The sequence below is a fragment of the Sander lucioperca genome, chromosome 4 (genome assembly GCF_008315115.2).
Source record: "Sander lucioperca isolate FBNREF2018 chromosome 4, SLUC_FBN_1.2, whole genome shotgun sequence".
In the NCBI taxonomy this organism is placed as follows: Eukaryota; Metazoa; Chordata; class Actinopteri; order Perciformes; family Percidae; genus Sander; species Sander lucioperca.
In genome coordinates, this window is record NC_050176.1 from 41,988,822 (window position 1) to 42,005,768 (window position 16,947).

Here is a 16,947-nt window from a genome sequence, read left to right on the forward strand (position 1 = left end):
CCATCCATCTTCGTCCGCTTATCCGGTCTTGGGTCGTGGGGGTAGCAGCTCCAGCAGGGGACCCCAAACTTCCCTTTCCCGAGCCACATTAACCAACTCCGACTGGGGGATCCCGAGGCGTGCCCAGGCCAGGTTGGAGATATAATCCCTCCACCTAGTCCTGGGTCTTCCCCGAGGACTCCTCCCAGCTGGACGTGCCTGGAACACCTCCCTAGGGAGGCGCCCAGGGGGCATCCTTACCAGATGCCCGAACCACCTCAACTGGCTCCTTTCGACGCGAAGGAGCAGCGGCTCTACTCCAAGCTCCTCACGGATGACAGAGCTTCTCACCCTATCTCTAAGGGAGACGCCAGCCACCCTCCTGAGGAAACCCATTTCGGCCGCTTGTACCCTGGATCTTGTTCTTTCGGTCATGACCCAGCCTTCATGACCATAGGTGAGGGTAGGAACGAAAACTGACCGGTAGATCGAGAGCTTTGCCTTCTGGCTCAGCTCTCTTTTCATCACAACGGTGTGATAAATTGAATGTAATACCGCACCCGCTGCGCCGATTCTCCGACCAATCTCCCGCTCCATTGTCCCCTCACTCGCGAACAAGACTCCAAGGTACTTGAACTCCTTCACTTGGGGTAAGGACTCATTCCCTACCTGGAGAAGGCACTCCATCGGTTTCCTGCTGAGAACCATGGCCTCCGATTTAGAGGTGCTGATCCTCATCCCAGCCGCTTCACACTCGGCTGCGAACCGATCCAGTGAGTGCTGAAGGTCACAGGCCGATGATGCCATCAGGACCACATCATCTGCAAAAAGCAGCGATGAGATCCCCAGTCCACCGAACTGCAACCCCTCTCCACCCCGACTACGCCTCGATATCCTGTCCATAAATACTACAAACAGGATTGGTGACAAAGCGCAGCCCTGGCGGAGGCCAACTCTCACCTGAAACGAGTCCGACTTACTGCCGAGAACCCGGACACAGCTCTCGCTTTGGTCGTAGATTGGATGGCCCTGAGAAGGGACCCCCTCACCCCATACTCCCGCAGCACCTCCCACAGTATCTCCCGGGGGACCCGGTCATACGCCTTCTCCAGATCCACAAAGCACATGTTGGGCATACTCCCAGGCTCCCTCCAGGATCCTTGCGAGAGTAAAGATATGGTCCGTTGTTCCATGACCAGGACGGAATCCACATTGTTCCTCTTCAACCTGAGGTTCGGCTATCAACTGAACCCTCCTTTCCAGCGCCTTGGAGTAGACTTTACCAGGGAGGCTGAGAAGTGTGATAACCCTATAATTGGCACACACCCTCTGTTCCCCCTTTTTGAAAAGGGGAACCACCACCCCGGTCTGCCACTCCTTAGGCACCGTCCCCGACTTCCACGCAATGTTGAAGAGGCGTGTCAACCAAGACAACCCCTCCACACCCAGAGCTTTAAGCATTTCTGGACGGATCTCATCAATCCCTGGGGCTTTGCCACTGTGTTGTTTAACTACCTCAGCAACTTCCACCAGGGAAATTGATGACAATCCCCCATCATCCTCCAGCTCTGCCTCTACCATAGAGGGCGTATTAGTCGGATTTAGGAGTTCCTCAAAGTGCTCCTTCCACCGCCCTATTACCTCCTCAGTTGAGGTCAACAGCGTCCCATCCTTACTGTACACAGCTTGGATGGTTCCCGGCTTCAAGGTCTCCAAGAAGGCCGAATACTCCGAACTCTTGTTTGGTGCATATGCACAAACAAACAGAGTTTCCCCCCCCACAACCCGCAGGCGTAGGGAGGCGACCCTCTCGTCCACCAGGGACGGGGGCTTGTGAGTATCCCCACACCTGCCCGGCGCCTCACACCCTGGGCAACCCCAGCGGTTCCTCCCACAGGTGGTGGGCCCATGGGATGGAGAGATGGATGCCACATAGCTTTTTCGGGCTGTGCCCGGCCGGGCTCCGTGGCAAACCCGGCCACCAGACGCTCGTTGACGAGCCCTCCATCTGGGCCATCTAAAGTGAGGACTTGCTATCGTTTACAATGCATTTATAAATGAGTTGCAAAAGGCAAGCAGATACAAAGAGACACAAGTAAAAAAAAGTATTTGTAACCCTTATTACGATGTAGTAAGAATGTACATTTATGAAATAGCTCGTAGTAGTGTTATGTAGTTGATAGCAGTGTGAATTTGGACCAGAACCAGAAGAAAACTAGATTGTTAAGAGCCAGAGAATTGAACATCAATAAAGAGATTAGGAAAACAGGATACAGTTTGAGAAGTGTATTAATATACACAGAAACATGGCATACATACAGATAAACACAGGTATTGTAGGCGGCTTGAACTTGAACTTGACCTTATCCGCCGAGAGGCTGAGCAGGGGAATAACTTGCCAGACACGCTTTCCGTTCACGATTAGGTACAGATTTATTTTGCACTAACACAAACAAGGTTCTGCTTCCAATACATCCCATAATTGTGTTACTGGTATACGAAATTGTGTCCAAAGTCATAAACAGCATAGAAAGGCAAAAAAACAAGCGTGAAAACAGCACAGCAAAAATAAGACTTCCCCCTTTCACCCCCTCTCTTAGTCACAAAACCAGAACAGGTATTATAAACAATATTACTTTGCTTCCTCCGCCCCTACCAGGTGCCTTGATGACCAAAAATGTCCTTTCAAAATAATAGAACTATACCTGGCTCTAACAGGTATGAAAAATAACAACTAAAATTATAAAGTGCACACATAACAGAAACCCTTTTCAGTTCTATAAGCTCAATTGTTCTTTGATGACGTGAGTTCAGAGATGTTCAACGTTGGAGCCCATATGAGTTTGGTTTCTGTTTGTCCTTCCACCATGAAGAAGGAATCCAGGGCAATCCGTCTAAGTTCAGAGTCTCGATCCTGTAGCTCACCACCCAGCCAACTGAACTGGGAATCTCTAAACCCTGGAAGTCTCTGGGATCTGAAGAGTTGATGTGATCCAATATCCCTCTGTGGACCGGACCTCCCCTGTGTAGCGTTTCTCAAATCTCCACCTCTTCCACCTATAGATAAGGCTGAATCATTTCTCTCAATTACTATTCAGTAATAAAAACAATTGCTAAGGCTACAATGAAAATAAAATGAGGTAATATTTCAGTTAATCCATATTGAAATATCTAAATCTCTATTCAGTTGTAAAACCGTTCTTAAATGTCTTCTCTTAGGTATCAAAAGTATATAAATCCCTTTCAGGTATCAAAAGTACATTTATAATTAACAGGTAACCTTTATACAAAAAAAATGCATTTCTAATTCAAGTTTTATGGAACCTACCTTAGTAACATTAACACTATCCTAAATAAAATTGCATAGATTGCATGTAAAAATCTCTCAAATTGTATTATTTTCCCATAACTTAAGCTACAGTGTTGTAATCTAGAGGCATTAAGACATGCATGCTTATTTATCCCTCCCTGTACTGGTAACAGGTAAACTCCAGTTAAACAATTAAACTCACAATTTGTACTAACATCCATTCAACAAAATACCCACAGCTAGCAATAGTGTTGAAAAGCAACATTACTTTCCATAACCAATAGATAGAATCATTAGCCTTTTCACAGGCAATATGCAGTAGTCCGCTAGCCTTTTGTGGCTAATTACCCTATTAGCATATGAATTCAGCACCTTAGCTAACCCGTTAGCTTTGCACCATTAGCACCTATTAGCATGGATGCTAGTGATTGGTTGTTACCCCTCTCCACGGCAGTCTCCTCCACTCCATATCTTTATAACAGAGCTAACCGGAGATGACTGGAGCTAATCATTGCTAATTGTTGTTCAGTTCTCTGTGCCTGTATCCATTAACTGTATTTATGGACTCGATCCCGAATAAAACCCGTAATTTTATTAAATTGGCTGTACAAGTTTTAAACTACAACTCAGAGTTGTTTGAATGACAGAAGTCTGCTCAGATGAGATCTACATGAGTGCAACAGGACATGTAGTACAGAACAGCATGTTTTTTTGGGGGTAACGCCATTCACTTTACCGGCAGTATTGAGAAGCTCTAGCTTGTTGTTTTAATGTTCACTTTTAACTCACTTTACATCATCTTGGCTATCTCTTTTTCCTCTCTCTTTTTCTCACAGCAACACTCATATTCTACTCTCCGTTACCGCTCGCTCTCCTTGCGCGACCACATGGGCACTGACGTCACTCACGTAAGGCACCCTGCCATTCTCGCTCTAACTTACGCTACTCTCGTAAGGGGGTTGCGGTATACCGCGATACCGTGGGAATTTCTTGCTTTTCAACCGCGGTAAGAATAAATCCATACCGTCCCAGCCTTAGTGTTGAGATTAATAATTGCATGTAACTTTCTGTTTGGATCATATTATAATATTACAGGTATTTTATCTGCTGAACCGTTAACATTTGGCAAAAAACTGATTTAATTGACAAAGCACATCATGGCTCCACTTTCCTGTCATTTGTTTTAACTTCAACATGTAATCTGTCTGTTGAATTGTAGCGCTGAGTCAGAACTTACACCCAGATTTGTTTACTGTGTGACACATAGCCATGTGACAAAAATTCATCCAATCAGCGACTGATTGTATAAAAATGTGTTTTACCTGATTCAACTGTTTTTATGTTTTTGTGAAATAACTTAACAAAGAAATGTAACTTCAATTTTTCCTTTTTTAAATGATTTTATGCCATGTACTGCTCAAAGACAGACAAAGAAAGGTTTTTGTTGTTATTATAACTTCTATGAAACATATTTTATATGATTACAGCTGTTTTACCGTGTTGTTATTAATGATCTGTTCATACAGCAGCCTCCCCTTGGTCTCCACAGGAGTTATAGATGTTAACACATTAAGAAACACTAAATCTGTTCAGAGCTACATTATAGTTATACAACATTTATTATATTTCATATTTTTTCTCTTCCACAAACATTAGAACACAAAACAATCTCTGATCTAAAAACTGTGTTTAAATGTCTCCTTCCAGCCTGAGATGGTGCAGGTTAACAGCAGCCAGCTGCCGGTCTTTGACCTTTGCCCTCAGCGACTCCTCTGATCTCAGAGAACTCAACCTGAGCGAAAACATCCTGAAGGACCAGGGAGTGGAGCTGCTCTCTGATTGGCTGAGGAAACCCCAGTGTAGACTGGAGATACTGAGGTGAGACTTCTCAGACAGTTTTCTGTATTTCTTTCTTCCCTGGACAACTGTTCTGAGATTAATATAATTTATCTAGTTTTTAATTTCAGATCATTTTAGTGTTAGTCAGACTCAGACTGCAAACATGTTTCAATCTGGCGCTTCATCCTAGCACAGTACAGTTCAGTAAAACATTTACTGTTTGATACAACTCAAGTAGCAGCCAATAAGTCAGAGTATTGTAGTTGTTTAAAGGAACAGTTTGACATTTTGTGGAATATGTTTTTTTTCTCTCTGAGAGTCAGATGTTCAGACTGATACCACTCTCATGTCTGTACGCTAAATATAAAGCTACAGCCACTTAGCTTAGCATAAAGGCTGGAAACTGCTAGCTGGCTCTGTCCAAAGGGAACAAAATCCACTATCAACTGGTTTGTTTAATCTGTACTCAAACAGGAGTTTAAAATCTACAATTCACTGTTTTATAGGCGGTTACGTGCCAGACGATCCCACTAAAGCTGTATTTATAGTCGACAGGGTTAATGGTCCCGTCGTTGGCTGTTCTTGGTACCAGTAAGGAGTCTCACTGTTACATGTTAAACCAGCTGCAGGAGAGATGGTTACAGCAGTCAAGACCTCATGTAATAAATCATCTCCACGGTCTCCAGATCTCCAAAAGAGAGAAAAAGGTTTTATTTTAGCCTTCAACCTGATGAGGAAAAAGCTGCTGCTGATGACAGAATGAATTTGTCTGTTACACCCAGATTTCTGATATATGTTTGGACATTTGAAGACCCAATAAAATGAAACCACCAGAGGAGAGATAATAAAGACTAGGTATTGATTTTAACACCTGACAGTGTTTGGATTACTGTGGTATTAAACCACTGTGTTTCTCTCTCAGGTTGTCATACTGCACAGAGAGGTGCTGTAAGTCTCTGGCCTCGGCTCTGAAGTCGAACCCTTCACACCTCAGAGAACTGACGCTGGACTGCAGTAAACCAGGAGAATCAGGTCTGAAGCTGCTGTCTGATTTACAGAAGAACAAAAGATATAAACTGCAGACACTGAGGGTGTCTAAAGGATTTATTGAATCGGATCAGAACTAAAAGACAACAATGGATCATTTTCCTCCTTCTGTCTGGACCAAATGATCTGAACTACAGGTGTGAAAGTGACCTTAAATTCATCACAACTGTTCCCTCTTTAAGGACTCGAAGCTCAAAACTCCTCAATTAGAAGTCAGAGGGTATCTGAGCACCGGTATCTGACGACACAAAGGAACACGCCCAGTGTTGCCAGGTCTTTTCCTATGACAGTAGCTAACCCTAGCTCCATAGCCGTTAGATGATGTCATTCGCTCATTTGTACATTGGTGACATCATTGCTTATCATTTGCATAAAGCTGAGTGGTTGTGTCTGCTGCTGAAGAGGAGAGGGAGAGAGATGCAGAAGAGCCGGGGACTTTGATTACTCAGCTGGGATTTAAGCAGTATGTTCAGGAATTAATTACAATAAAATATATCTGGCTTCTCCCCTAATGGTCTGAAGACGTTACATTAATTGCTATTCGCTAGTTGGACATGAAGTCGCTAAATCTAGAGAGAAAGTTGCCAAGTTGGCAACAATCTAGTTTTCAGCAGCTTTTTAATGACCTGTCAGGTTTTCTGATTTATTTGCTTGGTATGTTTATGCTTCTGTAAAGCCTTTTGAATTGACTTTGTCTCTGATTGAAGTTTTATGAATAAATTTCCTTACCTTGAATGCTTAAAACAGTCTAACACGTTCAGTGTGATTTCATGGGAAGGCAAATAAATAGCACACTACTTTTAGGGACGTTTAGCTTCATGTCTACTCTTTTTAAGCTTTGTGGACGTCGTTTAACGTCCCGTTTCACACCTGAAAGTCCGGCTCAAGGTTCATGTTTTTACATTTGAGCCAGTTTGGTTTCACGCTGCAGTTATGTAGACAGGCTTCCCCGTCCTCTCCTATCCTCTCTCTGGTTTTGAGCATTTTCCAGCTGACTGCTGCTCTCCCCGTGCTGCTAACTTGTTTCTCTCTCTAATATAAGCTGCTCTCTGTTAGGCTACAAAAACACGCATGCAGGCTAAAATTCAACCACAATTAAGATAGTTGCTAAGCTAATGTATGCAGACAGTGTAGCACAGAGCCGCAGGAACATATTTTGAATTGGGGGTGCTGACAAATTTTCCAGAGTGAAGTTTTCAGCCAAAGTCAACCACCACACACCAAACTGTATCCATCACAATTTATTGAACTGTGTATAAAGATTCAATTCATTAAAAATAGCCTTTCCAAGACAACAATTACCCTGCCATAGGATACTGATCCCGAAACACCGGAAAATAATAGGCCGTTATTGCTATTCAACCAAGTTACATTTCTTATACTGTCAAGATGAAGACAGAATGTCTCTATTTATTGAAACAAAGGCTTTTGTGTTGTCAAAACAGTACTAAGGCTTCGGTAATAAAATTGGAACACAGGTACACGCTCCACAAGCGAAAAAACTAAAACAAGAATAAAGTCCAAAATCCAAGACAGAACAAACTAGGCATGGGTAACGCAAGATATAGGTACACAGCTACGACAATGGTACAGAATATGCCTACTACAAGCTCAAAAACGGAGCCACAAAACACAACGGTATAAAACACATCACTGAATTACAGTATATTAAATCAAATCAAAGTGAAGCAAGCCGGTCTGTTCCTCCACAGCTCTCTGCTGGTTGCCACTGTTCCCACAGGCGCAGTCCTGACACAAACATTTAAATAGAGAAATGCAACCTTAAGTTTTTGTAGCACAGCAATAGTAAATTAAACGCATTAAGATATTGGGCCTAATGTATCAAAAGTTCTTAACGCGTGTTAAGCTGGGCCTAATCATTTTATAACAATACGGTAGGATAATTAAAAATAGGTGTGACCTCATTCTGGTTTTCCAATACGTAAGTAGGCTTTACACGCGTGTAAAAAAACACAATTATCTCCAATAATTCGTATAAACTTTCAGTTGAACTGTAACTGAACAGTTGATAAATTATGCCAATACTAACTGCATGGCGGCAGCATAATAATAAACCAGTATTATTACCTTGTGCTGCAGTTATAATTGCCAGGGGGGGCAATTATGACTGCAGCACAAGGTAATAATACTGGTAATTATTTAGTTTTAAACAATGCAATTACCCGTTTCAGTGGCTGAAACGGGTAATTGCATTGTTTAAAAAAAAATAATTGCATTGTTTAAAAAAATGATATATTGTAAATATTTTAAATAACACAAAACAACTAAATGGTGGTAGGTAATACATCTGATTTCATATACTGCTTTAGTAAAAAAAAAAAATTCAGGGCTCTGGGTCATGTGACAAGTGACAGGCTAACGTAAGTCCAGCGATTCTCAGCTAGCATGTAATACCGTTGTAGTTATCTGGTCGGACTCGTTACACAAAAATATGGACATAAGGAGATTTTTAAAACGTCGAGGTTTTCAGTTTTTTATCGAAATATGATGCTGATTTTGAAAACATACAATCCAATTATTTTAATGCCACAAGCCCAGATTTACAAAATGAAATAATTGACATCTGTGCACACGTGCTTTTTTTTTTACAACATTGCTGAAAAGGTGCAGGAAACTGGATTTTTCTCCATAATTGCGGACGAGGCTAGGTCCTCCAAAACTGAGCAGCTTTCAGTGTGCATACGATATGCCGAGGAATTGGAAATGAAGGAGCGTTTTTTGTGTTTCATGGACTGTTCTGCATCTCGCAACGCGGCTGGGATTGTGGAGGCCATCTACAAAGGGCTTGATATGTGTGGTGTTAAAAACGTCCCAATTGTGGCACAGAGTTATGACGGTGCGTCTGTCATGTCAGGTCATGTGTCTGGTGTGCAGCAGCGCATCAAAGAGACTCACCCCTACGCAGCCTACATACACTGATTGGTGCACAAATTAAATGTAGTGCTTGTGGAGTGCTGTTCCGTGAACCGATGTGTGAAATCATTCCTGAGCATTATTGACAATGTGTTGTCATTGTTTTCGGAACCGTCAAACCACCAGAGATTTATTGAACTCCAAAAATCCTTGAACGTGAAAGTAACTGAAGTAGTTCAGCCCAGTGACACAAGATGGGCATGCAAGTGGAGATGTGTGAAATCAGTGAAAAGTCACTACTCTGCGATTTCGGAGTGTTTGAGAGAAATTAGTGAAGAGGGAGAGAAGTGGTCAGCGCAAGCCAGTGGTATCCATGACTTCATGTTGAGAATGTCATTCATTACAAGCCGCGTTGTGTTTGAGGAGCTACTGTGTGTGATCCACGTTACGCACAAGGCCGTACAGTCATCCAACTGCACACTGTCCGAAGCTGCGGCCCTTACTGACAGCCTGAAAGCACACTTCTAAAAGTGTTTAAAAGGCAGGCAGACTCCTGGAGCGATGTGTGGAAGTCAGTCAAACAGTTCTGCCTGGACAACAACATTGCCATGCCCGAAGAAAACACTGACCGTCAGATTCACGTCTCCGCAGTCCCCGCCGCACCCAAAATTAAACGTCTTTCAAATCCACCCTCCTCCCTTGATGGGTTCTTGATTACCAGTACTTTAGGGCAAAGGGAAACAACCCACGAAGAAACAGCAGCGAGTCCTAGCTATCAGCAGAAACTGTATTTCCCCGTGCTGGACACTCTCATCAATGAGCTGGAAAGGAGGTTCTCTGGAGAGTCCATGGAGCTTGCACACGCGTGTGCCGCAGTTTTGACATGCGACGAAAATGGAATTGATCCACTACTACAAAACTGCACTCCGGCACTAAAGGTTAACCCCCTTCTTGTTGCAGCCGAGATGAAGCTTGTCAAAGCCTCTGCTAACGCACCAATTTCAATGGAGCATCTTAAAAGAACTGTAAAAAAAACAACTACCCAAATCTCTATAAACTTTTACAGTTAGCGCTCACTCTGCCGATTGGGTCATCTACCTCTGAGAGAAGCTTCTCTGTGATGAGGAGGATAAGGGACTGGCTGCGGTTGACGATGGGAGCAGCCAGGTTTTCTTCTCTTGCCATCCTTCACATCGAAAGCGACATTACGGCCAAGCTCTCACCTGAGACCATTATCGACGCATATGCAGGACGCAAAAAAGGAAAATTACTGTTGCACTAGTCTGGACAATGCCTAGGTCTGTAAGTTTTATTTCTCTGCCAAATAACTGCTTTAAGCTGGAGAAACTCAACACACTGCTTTCAATATGCTGTCTTTTGAGGGACGAGGGGGTCCCACTGATATAAAAAATCAAAAGTGGGGATTATTGTGTGACTGTCAGTTGAAAATGTTCCATCTTGTCAGACTTATAAACCAAGAGAAAGGCAATTCTGTATCTATACATACTGTAGCCTCTCCATGGCCTCTTTTTTCTTTTTTCCCCGTGTCTCAAAAAGTTTTAAATGTTTTATGAAGTACAACAAAATGCGAAATATAACTTGTTTTTGAATCGCTCTCATTGCCACAGTATGTGTTTTGAAAAAAGGAAAGAAAAACTTAAAAAAAAAAAATTGTTTTGGTTGAAGATAATATTTTAACAGTGCAAAAGTGGTCCACATTTCATTGCCTTGATCCTAATTGTGTCCGAAGATGCGATGCGAAGTCAAGTGGCTTCTACCTGTTTACAAATAGAATATGATTGTATTGTTGTACTGTTTTTTCTTCTTCTTTGGGTTAAAAATAAATATATGTGTTTATTTAGCATGTTTGTTTTGTCAATATGTGCTAGTGCTGTGTTCCCCAATTGATAGGCCAGGTCCCAGCTGCTGTCCTGCTGTCCCTTGATGCAGGAAAGGCAAAAGTGGAACGTGGTGAGAAAGAATCTTAAAGCAGAGGATATAGTGCTGATTGTAGATGAGACTTCGCCACGCAATTCATGGTTGATGGGAAGAATAACAGAGACGATCTCAGACAGCAGAGGCCATGTTAGACGGGTTAGGATACGAACCAGGACCAATATCCTGAAGAGACCCATCACTAAACTATGCCTTCTTCTGGAGACTTGACTTGACTCGACTCTGACTGACCACAACACTGATCTTTCTCTTCCCTTTCCCTTTCAAGGAACCTCATTTTTGGGATTTATTTTTTACATTTTGAACCTTTTCTCAAGAGCTCTGAGTTGGACTATATCATTTTTGTCTACATTTTTCCTTTTTTGGATAACGGACTATGGCATTTTGTTGCCAATAGAATATGGACTATATATGGACTATAAACTGTAAGAGAAATGAACTCTATTTGATGATGGCTCCGTGCTTATTATTGTAATTGTGATGAGGGGAAGCCATCATTAGACACTGTTTGGAAAAGGGCATGTGATTGGATCATCCATCTGTCAGTCACTTTTTAACACTTTCCATATATATACATATACCTGCTCCATATTCCTCTCATCATTACAGACATATTTTCAATTTACTTTCATTTGTTCCGCCCAACTGGAAGTTGGCCATTTTGAATTGTTTGCTCTCTAGTTATTGTTGTTTTGAGGTTTAACATCATATATTTTTTTTTCCTTTGTGGACTTGTCATTAAATAATCTTTATTTTACATTTTGTATTCACTGTTTGTATTCTCTGTGACTGAATTTGGTTTTAAATCTGTTGAGGTTTGTTCAGACAGAAAGCAAAGCTACTGATGATGTAATACAAAGTCAGAAAATGGAAAGCCAACTCCAGCAGACACTGAAGAATGATGGAGCAGCAGGATACAGACCAAGTCAAATACCAAACAGCAGATGAATTCATCTGACTTGTAAATTAATGTCAATGATTTAATATTAAATGTGGAACAAATTAATGCAAATTCATTAAAAAAGTTGGTCCTGGACGTCTCAGGTGAGTTGCAGGGATTTCTGGACTTCTTCAGCTCTCTGAATACAATACAATAAATAAAACAAAACAAGGCCACATACTGATTATTTGTGACTTGATTTGTTGGATTTATCCTTCCTGGTGTGTCTGTGTTTAAATTCCATATTAAAATGTAACGATCCATCCACTAAAAGTTCTGTTGTTGCTGCTGACAGACTCAGATTATTATTCTAAGTGTCTGACAACATTATGGAAAGGATCCCTACAGAGATAGACCTTTTAGATCAGGGATGTCAAACTCAATGTCGCTAAGGGCCACACTGGAGAAAAAGAATCGCAGGGCCAGCCATGTATAGTTTATTTACATGCTTTTATTTCATCGAAAAAGTAAAATATCTTTGACTCAATTATTGCATGCCCCATACAGTCTCCTCACTTACAGTTTGGTCCACATGAAGCCCTGAACAAAAAAGTTCCAAAGCCATCCTAGAATTGAGCAAATCATGCAAAACAATGATTACATTTTCTAAGTAGGCTACCACAGCTGACTCACAACAAGCTCTTTCACAGCCTGAATATGCAAACTCTCTGGTTCTGGGAGAATTTCTGAGTCTCAAAGTCAGCAAATTTACCAAATTCTGCTTTGAGTGTCAGGTTTCACAACTAGGTGGGCAAAAATATATTGTGAACCTAGATTGATATGCAGGTCGGATCAGACTTTGCGAGGGGCCGGATTTGGCCGGCAGGCCTTGAGTTTGACATGTGTTTTAGATAGATAGATAGATAGATAGATAGATAGATAGATAGATAGATAGATAGATACTTTATTCAACCCAAAGGAAATTGTAGGCATCCAGTAGCTTAGACAACCATAACACAACAAACACATATACACATATTTCACACATACATAAATAAAGATAAAAATAAAAATCACTCACAGAAATGCAATGACCATGATAAGGTGCTATGGTAGAGTGTGTGCAATGGTTGTAGTGCAAAAGTGACCAGTGCAGGGATTGAACAGTACATTAGATTATTATTAAATATTAACTATGACTATGAAATATTAACTGGCTATGAATATAAGAATAATATATAACAGGGAATAAATAATAAGATGTTTTGTTAAAAAGTACGATCATTTTAGTTTAACATGAAACCCAAAATCACCATCACCAAACTCCACCAGACTCCATGTAAATAATCAGTACTTTTAGCGTGTATAGAGCCAGCATATTTCCACATGTAAATGGGTGAATTAAGGGTTTATTTCAACCAAACCAGAGTGGCTTTTGGTAGTTTGATTTAGTTTCTGTCAATTATAATTGAAGTGTGTTTAAAAATGATTAAAAAAATAGTGTTTTCTTAAATGGAGTCTGGTGGGAAAACAAATCAAAATGCTTAAAATGAGTCTTCTGTTATTTCTGTTTATATTTTACCATTATTTAAATTATTGAAGTGCTGTACATTATTTAATAATCAAGTAAAGTAAAAGTATCTCAAGTTAAGTACAGTACTTGAGTAAATGTACTCCGTTACAGTCCACCACTGAATATAATAACGCTGATTAATAAACTGTATGGGTATCTGTTGTTTCCCCTCCTGACCGCCATGTGGCGACGAGCTTTCATTTTAAACTTTTAAACTGAAAAAAAACCTGACTTGGAGGAAACAAACCGGAACCGGAAGTCTCGTTGCTTCACTGTGATCTCGGACTGGCGGGATATTTGGATATTTGTGTGTTTGTTAGCTGTGCAGCCTGTTAGTGAGTTTGGAGGCGGCGGAGCTCCAGGTAAACCCGCACACACTCAGGTAAACACTAACTGCTTAATGCTAACAGAGCTGTTATTTACGTTTTAGGTGAGTAAACACTGCTTATGTACGAGCTGTTTATCAGTTATTAAGGTTGAGGTAAACAGGACTCCGGTTGCTGAGCGACTGTCTGCTCCGGTTGTTGCTCCTCTATAGTTCGGTGGACTCGGCGCGATTCGGGCTGAAGTTGCAACATTGTTGCATTTTCATTTTTGTTCGGTTTGATTTCACACCACACTAGATAGATAGATAGATAGATAGATAGATAGATAGATAGATAGATAGATAGATAGATAGATAGATATTCTGTATGTGTGCTCTGTGTGATAGTTTGCTGCTGCAACACTGGAGTTTCCCATATTTTTGGGATCAATAAAGTATAGATAGATACTTTATTGATCCCCCAAGGGGAAATCCAAGGTCCCAGTAGCTGACAGACATCACACACAACATACACATATACATCATAAACAGGATGATAAAATAACAAATCCACATGAATAATTTGGACAATAAAAGAAAAGATACTAAATAAAAAATCCACATGAATGTACTAAGGGATGTATAAGTATGAGAGGCTTACAGTGACAGGACAGGGACTAATGCTGTTGTAAGTTGCTCCAACTAAATAATGGAGCAACACTACATTTATAACGTCTTGGGTTTTCTGGTTCAGATCACAACAGTTCACATGTAGGGCATTTAAAGACAACAACATTTGTCCTGTATCCACACCTAAGCTCTATACACGCAGCTCTATTTTGCACCATTTGCAATTTAGTTATTTTTTCTTGAGTTGCATTAGACCATACTACTGAACCATAGTCAATATTAGACAATATTAAAGCTTTAGCTAATACTTTGATTGAGCTTTGTGGCTAATATGGTGCACATCTTTTAACAACAGTTAACAGTGGTTCCTGATTATTTTGTATATTCTCAACCAGCTGAAACTCAGAGGGAGCAGGAAGCCCAACAGTCACCGCCCAGGAAGGAAGTGTCGTCGCCACTCCTCAGTTAAAAGATGTTAATGTGGGAGGGACTCTAACGAAGAAGACTCCCTCCAGAACCAGTCTGATGGACCGGCAGGCTCTACAACTGGCCAAAAGGAGCAACCAGGACGACAGGTACACACACACACACACACACACACACACACACACACACACACACACACAAACAACCAGGACGACAGGTACGCCTCACAGACAGGTAAACTTAGAGACGACCCACGGTAACCATGACGACAGGTACGCCTGACTGACTGACAGGTTGAGGTTGTAAGGCAAGGCAACTTTACTTCTACAGCACCTTTCAGCAACAAGGCAATTCAATGACATTCCTTTGCACTTAAGTTAGTTCTCCATTAGTTCAATGTTGACAACAGGGCAGTCACCAAGTTTAGTGTTAAAGGTTTGTGTCATTATGCAGTTTGACCTAAAAAGTCTTTGTTCTTTACAGTCCTTTGCACTTTAGTTAGTTCAATATTAGCCTGTACACAATGTCATTTGTTTATGTTCATGTTGTGGCAAAAAGGTTTCTCTATTTTTGTTAATTTTTAGTTCAGATTGATCCTGAGTATCTGACTGATGCACCCCTATCCAAAAGCACAACCAGTGTTATTAATGTTACTCTGAGTGAGCACTGTTACCAGATTTTGTTTTGTTTTGATTCACAATTGAGGTTTTGTGTTTAATGTATTTTTTTGTTGATGTTGAAATAGATTTTAAAACATATGGTATTGAAAAAAGTATCGTTAAGGAACCGGCATCGAAACTGAGGTATCGATATTGGCACCGGATCGAAAGATTATGAACCTTGAAATGTGGGCGAGAAGGATTTTTATACCGGGGCTCAAACACCTTGGCCGTGTCGTGTGTTTTCAACAACTGAATATGGTCGTAGATCCGCTGCTATAAAAACACCAATAGCATTTGTTAATGCCCGATCTGAATTACCAGCAAAAGTCTGTTTAAATGCCGAGGGGAGCTGCATTAGGGCTGCAGCTATCAATTATTTTAGTAATTGAGTATTCTACCGATTATTCCATTGATTAATCGAGTAATCGGATAAGAAATACTTAGTAAGAAATACTTAGTAAACAGCGATAGTAAATATTTATTATAGCTGTTTACTACTTGTATATATACAAAAGCAAGTACATTTTTGGTGGCCCAAATGTTAATATTTTTCACCCCCTTCCCCTTCTTGCCTCTGGCTCTTTGCACTGGATATGTAAAGAGCTGTTCACTAACCAGAGGGTAAATGTGACGGTACAAAGCTTACAGCAGGGCTATTCAACTACACTGTTCTGGGGGACACCTTTTCAGAAGGCTAATACACAGTGAGGAGAAAGAATAAAGAATGCAGACATCACCGGCATGATGACCTCATTCACGTGCATATTAAGTGGCCATGCTGGGGGGAGGAGGAGCCGGTTTGTCTCCGGCAGCAGAAGATTAGTAACAAACTAATAAACAGTTAGACTACAAACCAACAGCTTTCGTTTTAGCTTGTTGGTAAAACATGGCTGTTAACAGAGTAGCATGCTGTAGGCTAGTTGTGTAAAACAGCGCGGTGGACGAGAGCAGCAGACGTTTATTACCTTGTGTCGGGTTCGCTCCGTGGAATGGATGAGTAGACTGGATGTTTTCTACAGAGATGATGTAGCAGCATGTTTGCAGCTTAAAATTATCCCAAACTTTCTGTTGTTTTTCTCGCCTGTCTCTTCTCTTAGACCCTCGCTATTTTCGTCTTCGTTCATTTGTAATCTGGGCCGTCAGTCTCGTGCATAGACAGTATATAAACGTTGTGTGTCCACAGAAGCATCAACCTCTTGTGCGCTAGTAATAATCCTCCGTGCGGAAATACAGTGAGCCGTACAACCTTAATTACATTGATTTAACGAAGCTTCGAGGATTTTTTGTAATCGAATTATTCAAGTTATTCGAGGAATCGTTTCAGCCCTAAGCTGCATGTATGTATGAGCCCATATCCACGTCATCCATCTGTGAGGTGGTCAGCTTTGTGTCTGCCTGCATGTAGGACGGCTGATTTACCTGCCAGTCTTCAGTGATGTAGTGGCATGTGTCATGTAGCTCTTCGCT

At 41.3% G+C, this 16,947-nt stretch overlaps 1 protein-coding gene across 1 annotated transcript in view; it reads left to right on the forward strand.

Annotated features, from left to right (window-relative positions):
* The window catches only part of LOC116050921 (NACHT, LRR and PYD domains-containing protein 12-like), a 164,507-nt gene that overhangs the window by 127,927 nt on the left and 19,633 nt on the right, over positions 1-16,947 (forward strand). The window contains exon 17 of the mRNA XM_036000526.1: positions 4,997-5,167. Coding sequence (XP_035856419.1) covers positions 4,997-5,167 — 171 coding nt within the window. The remainder of the gene's footprint in view (positions 1-4,996; positions 5,168-16,947) is intronic.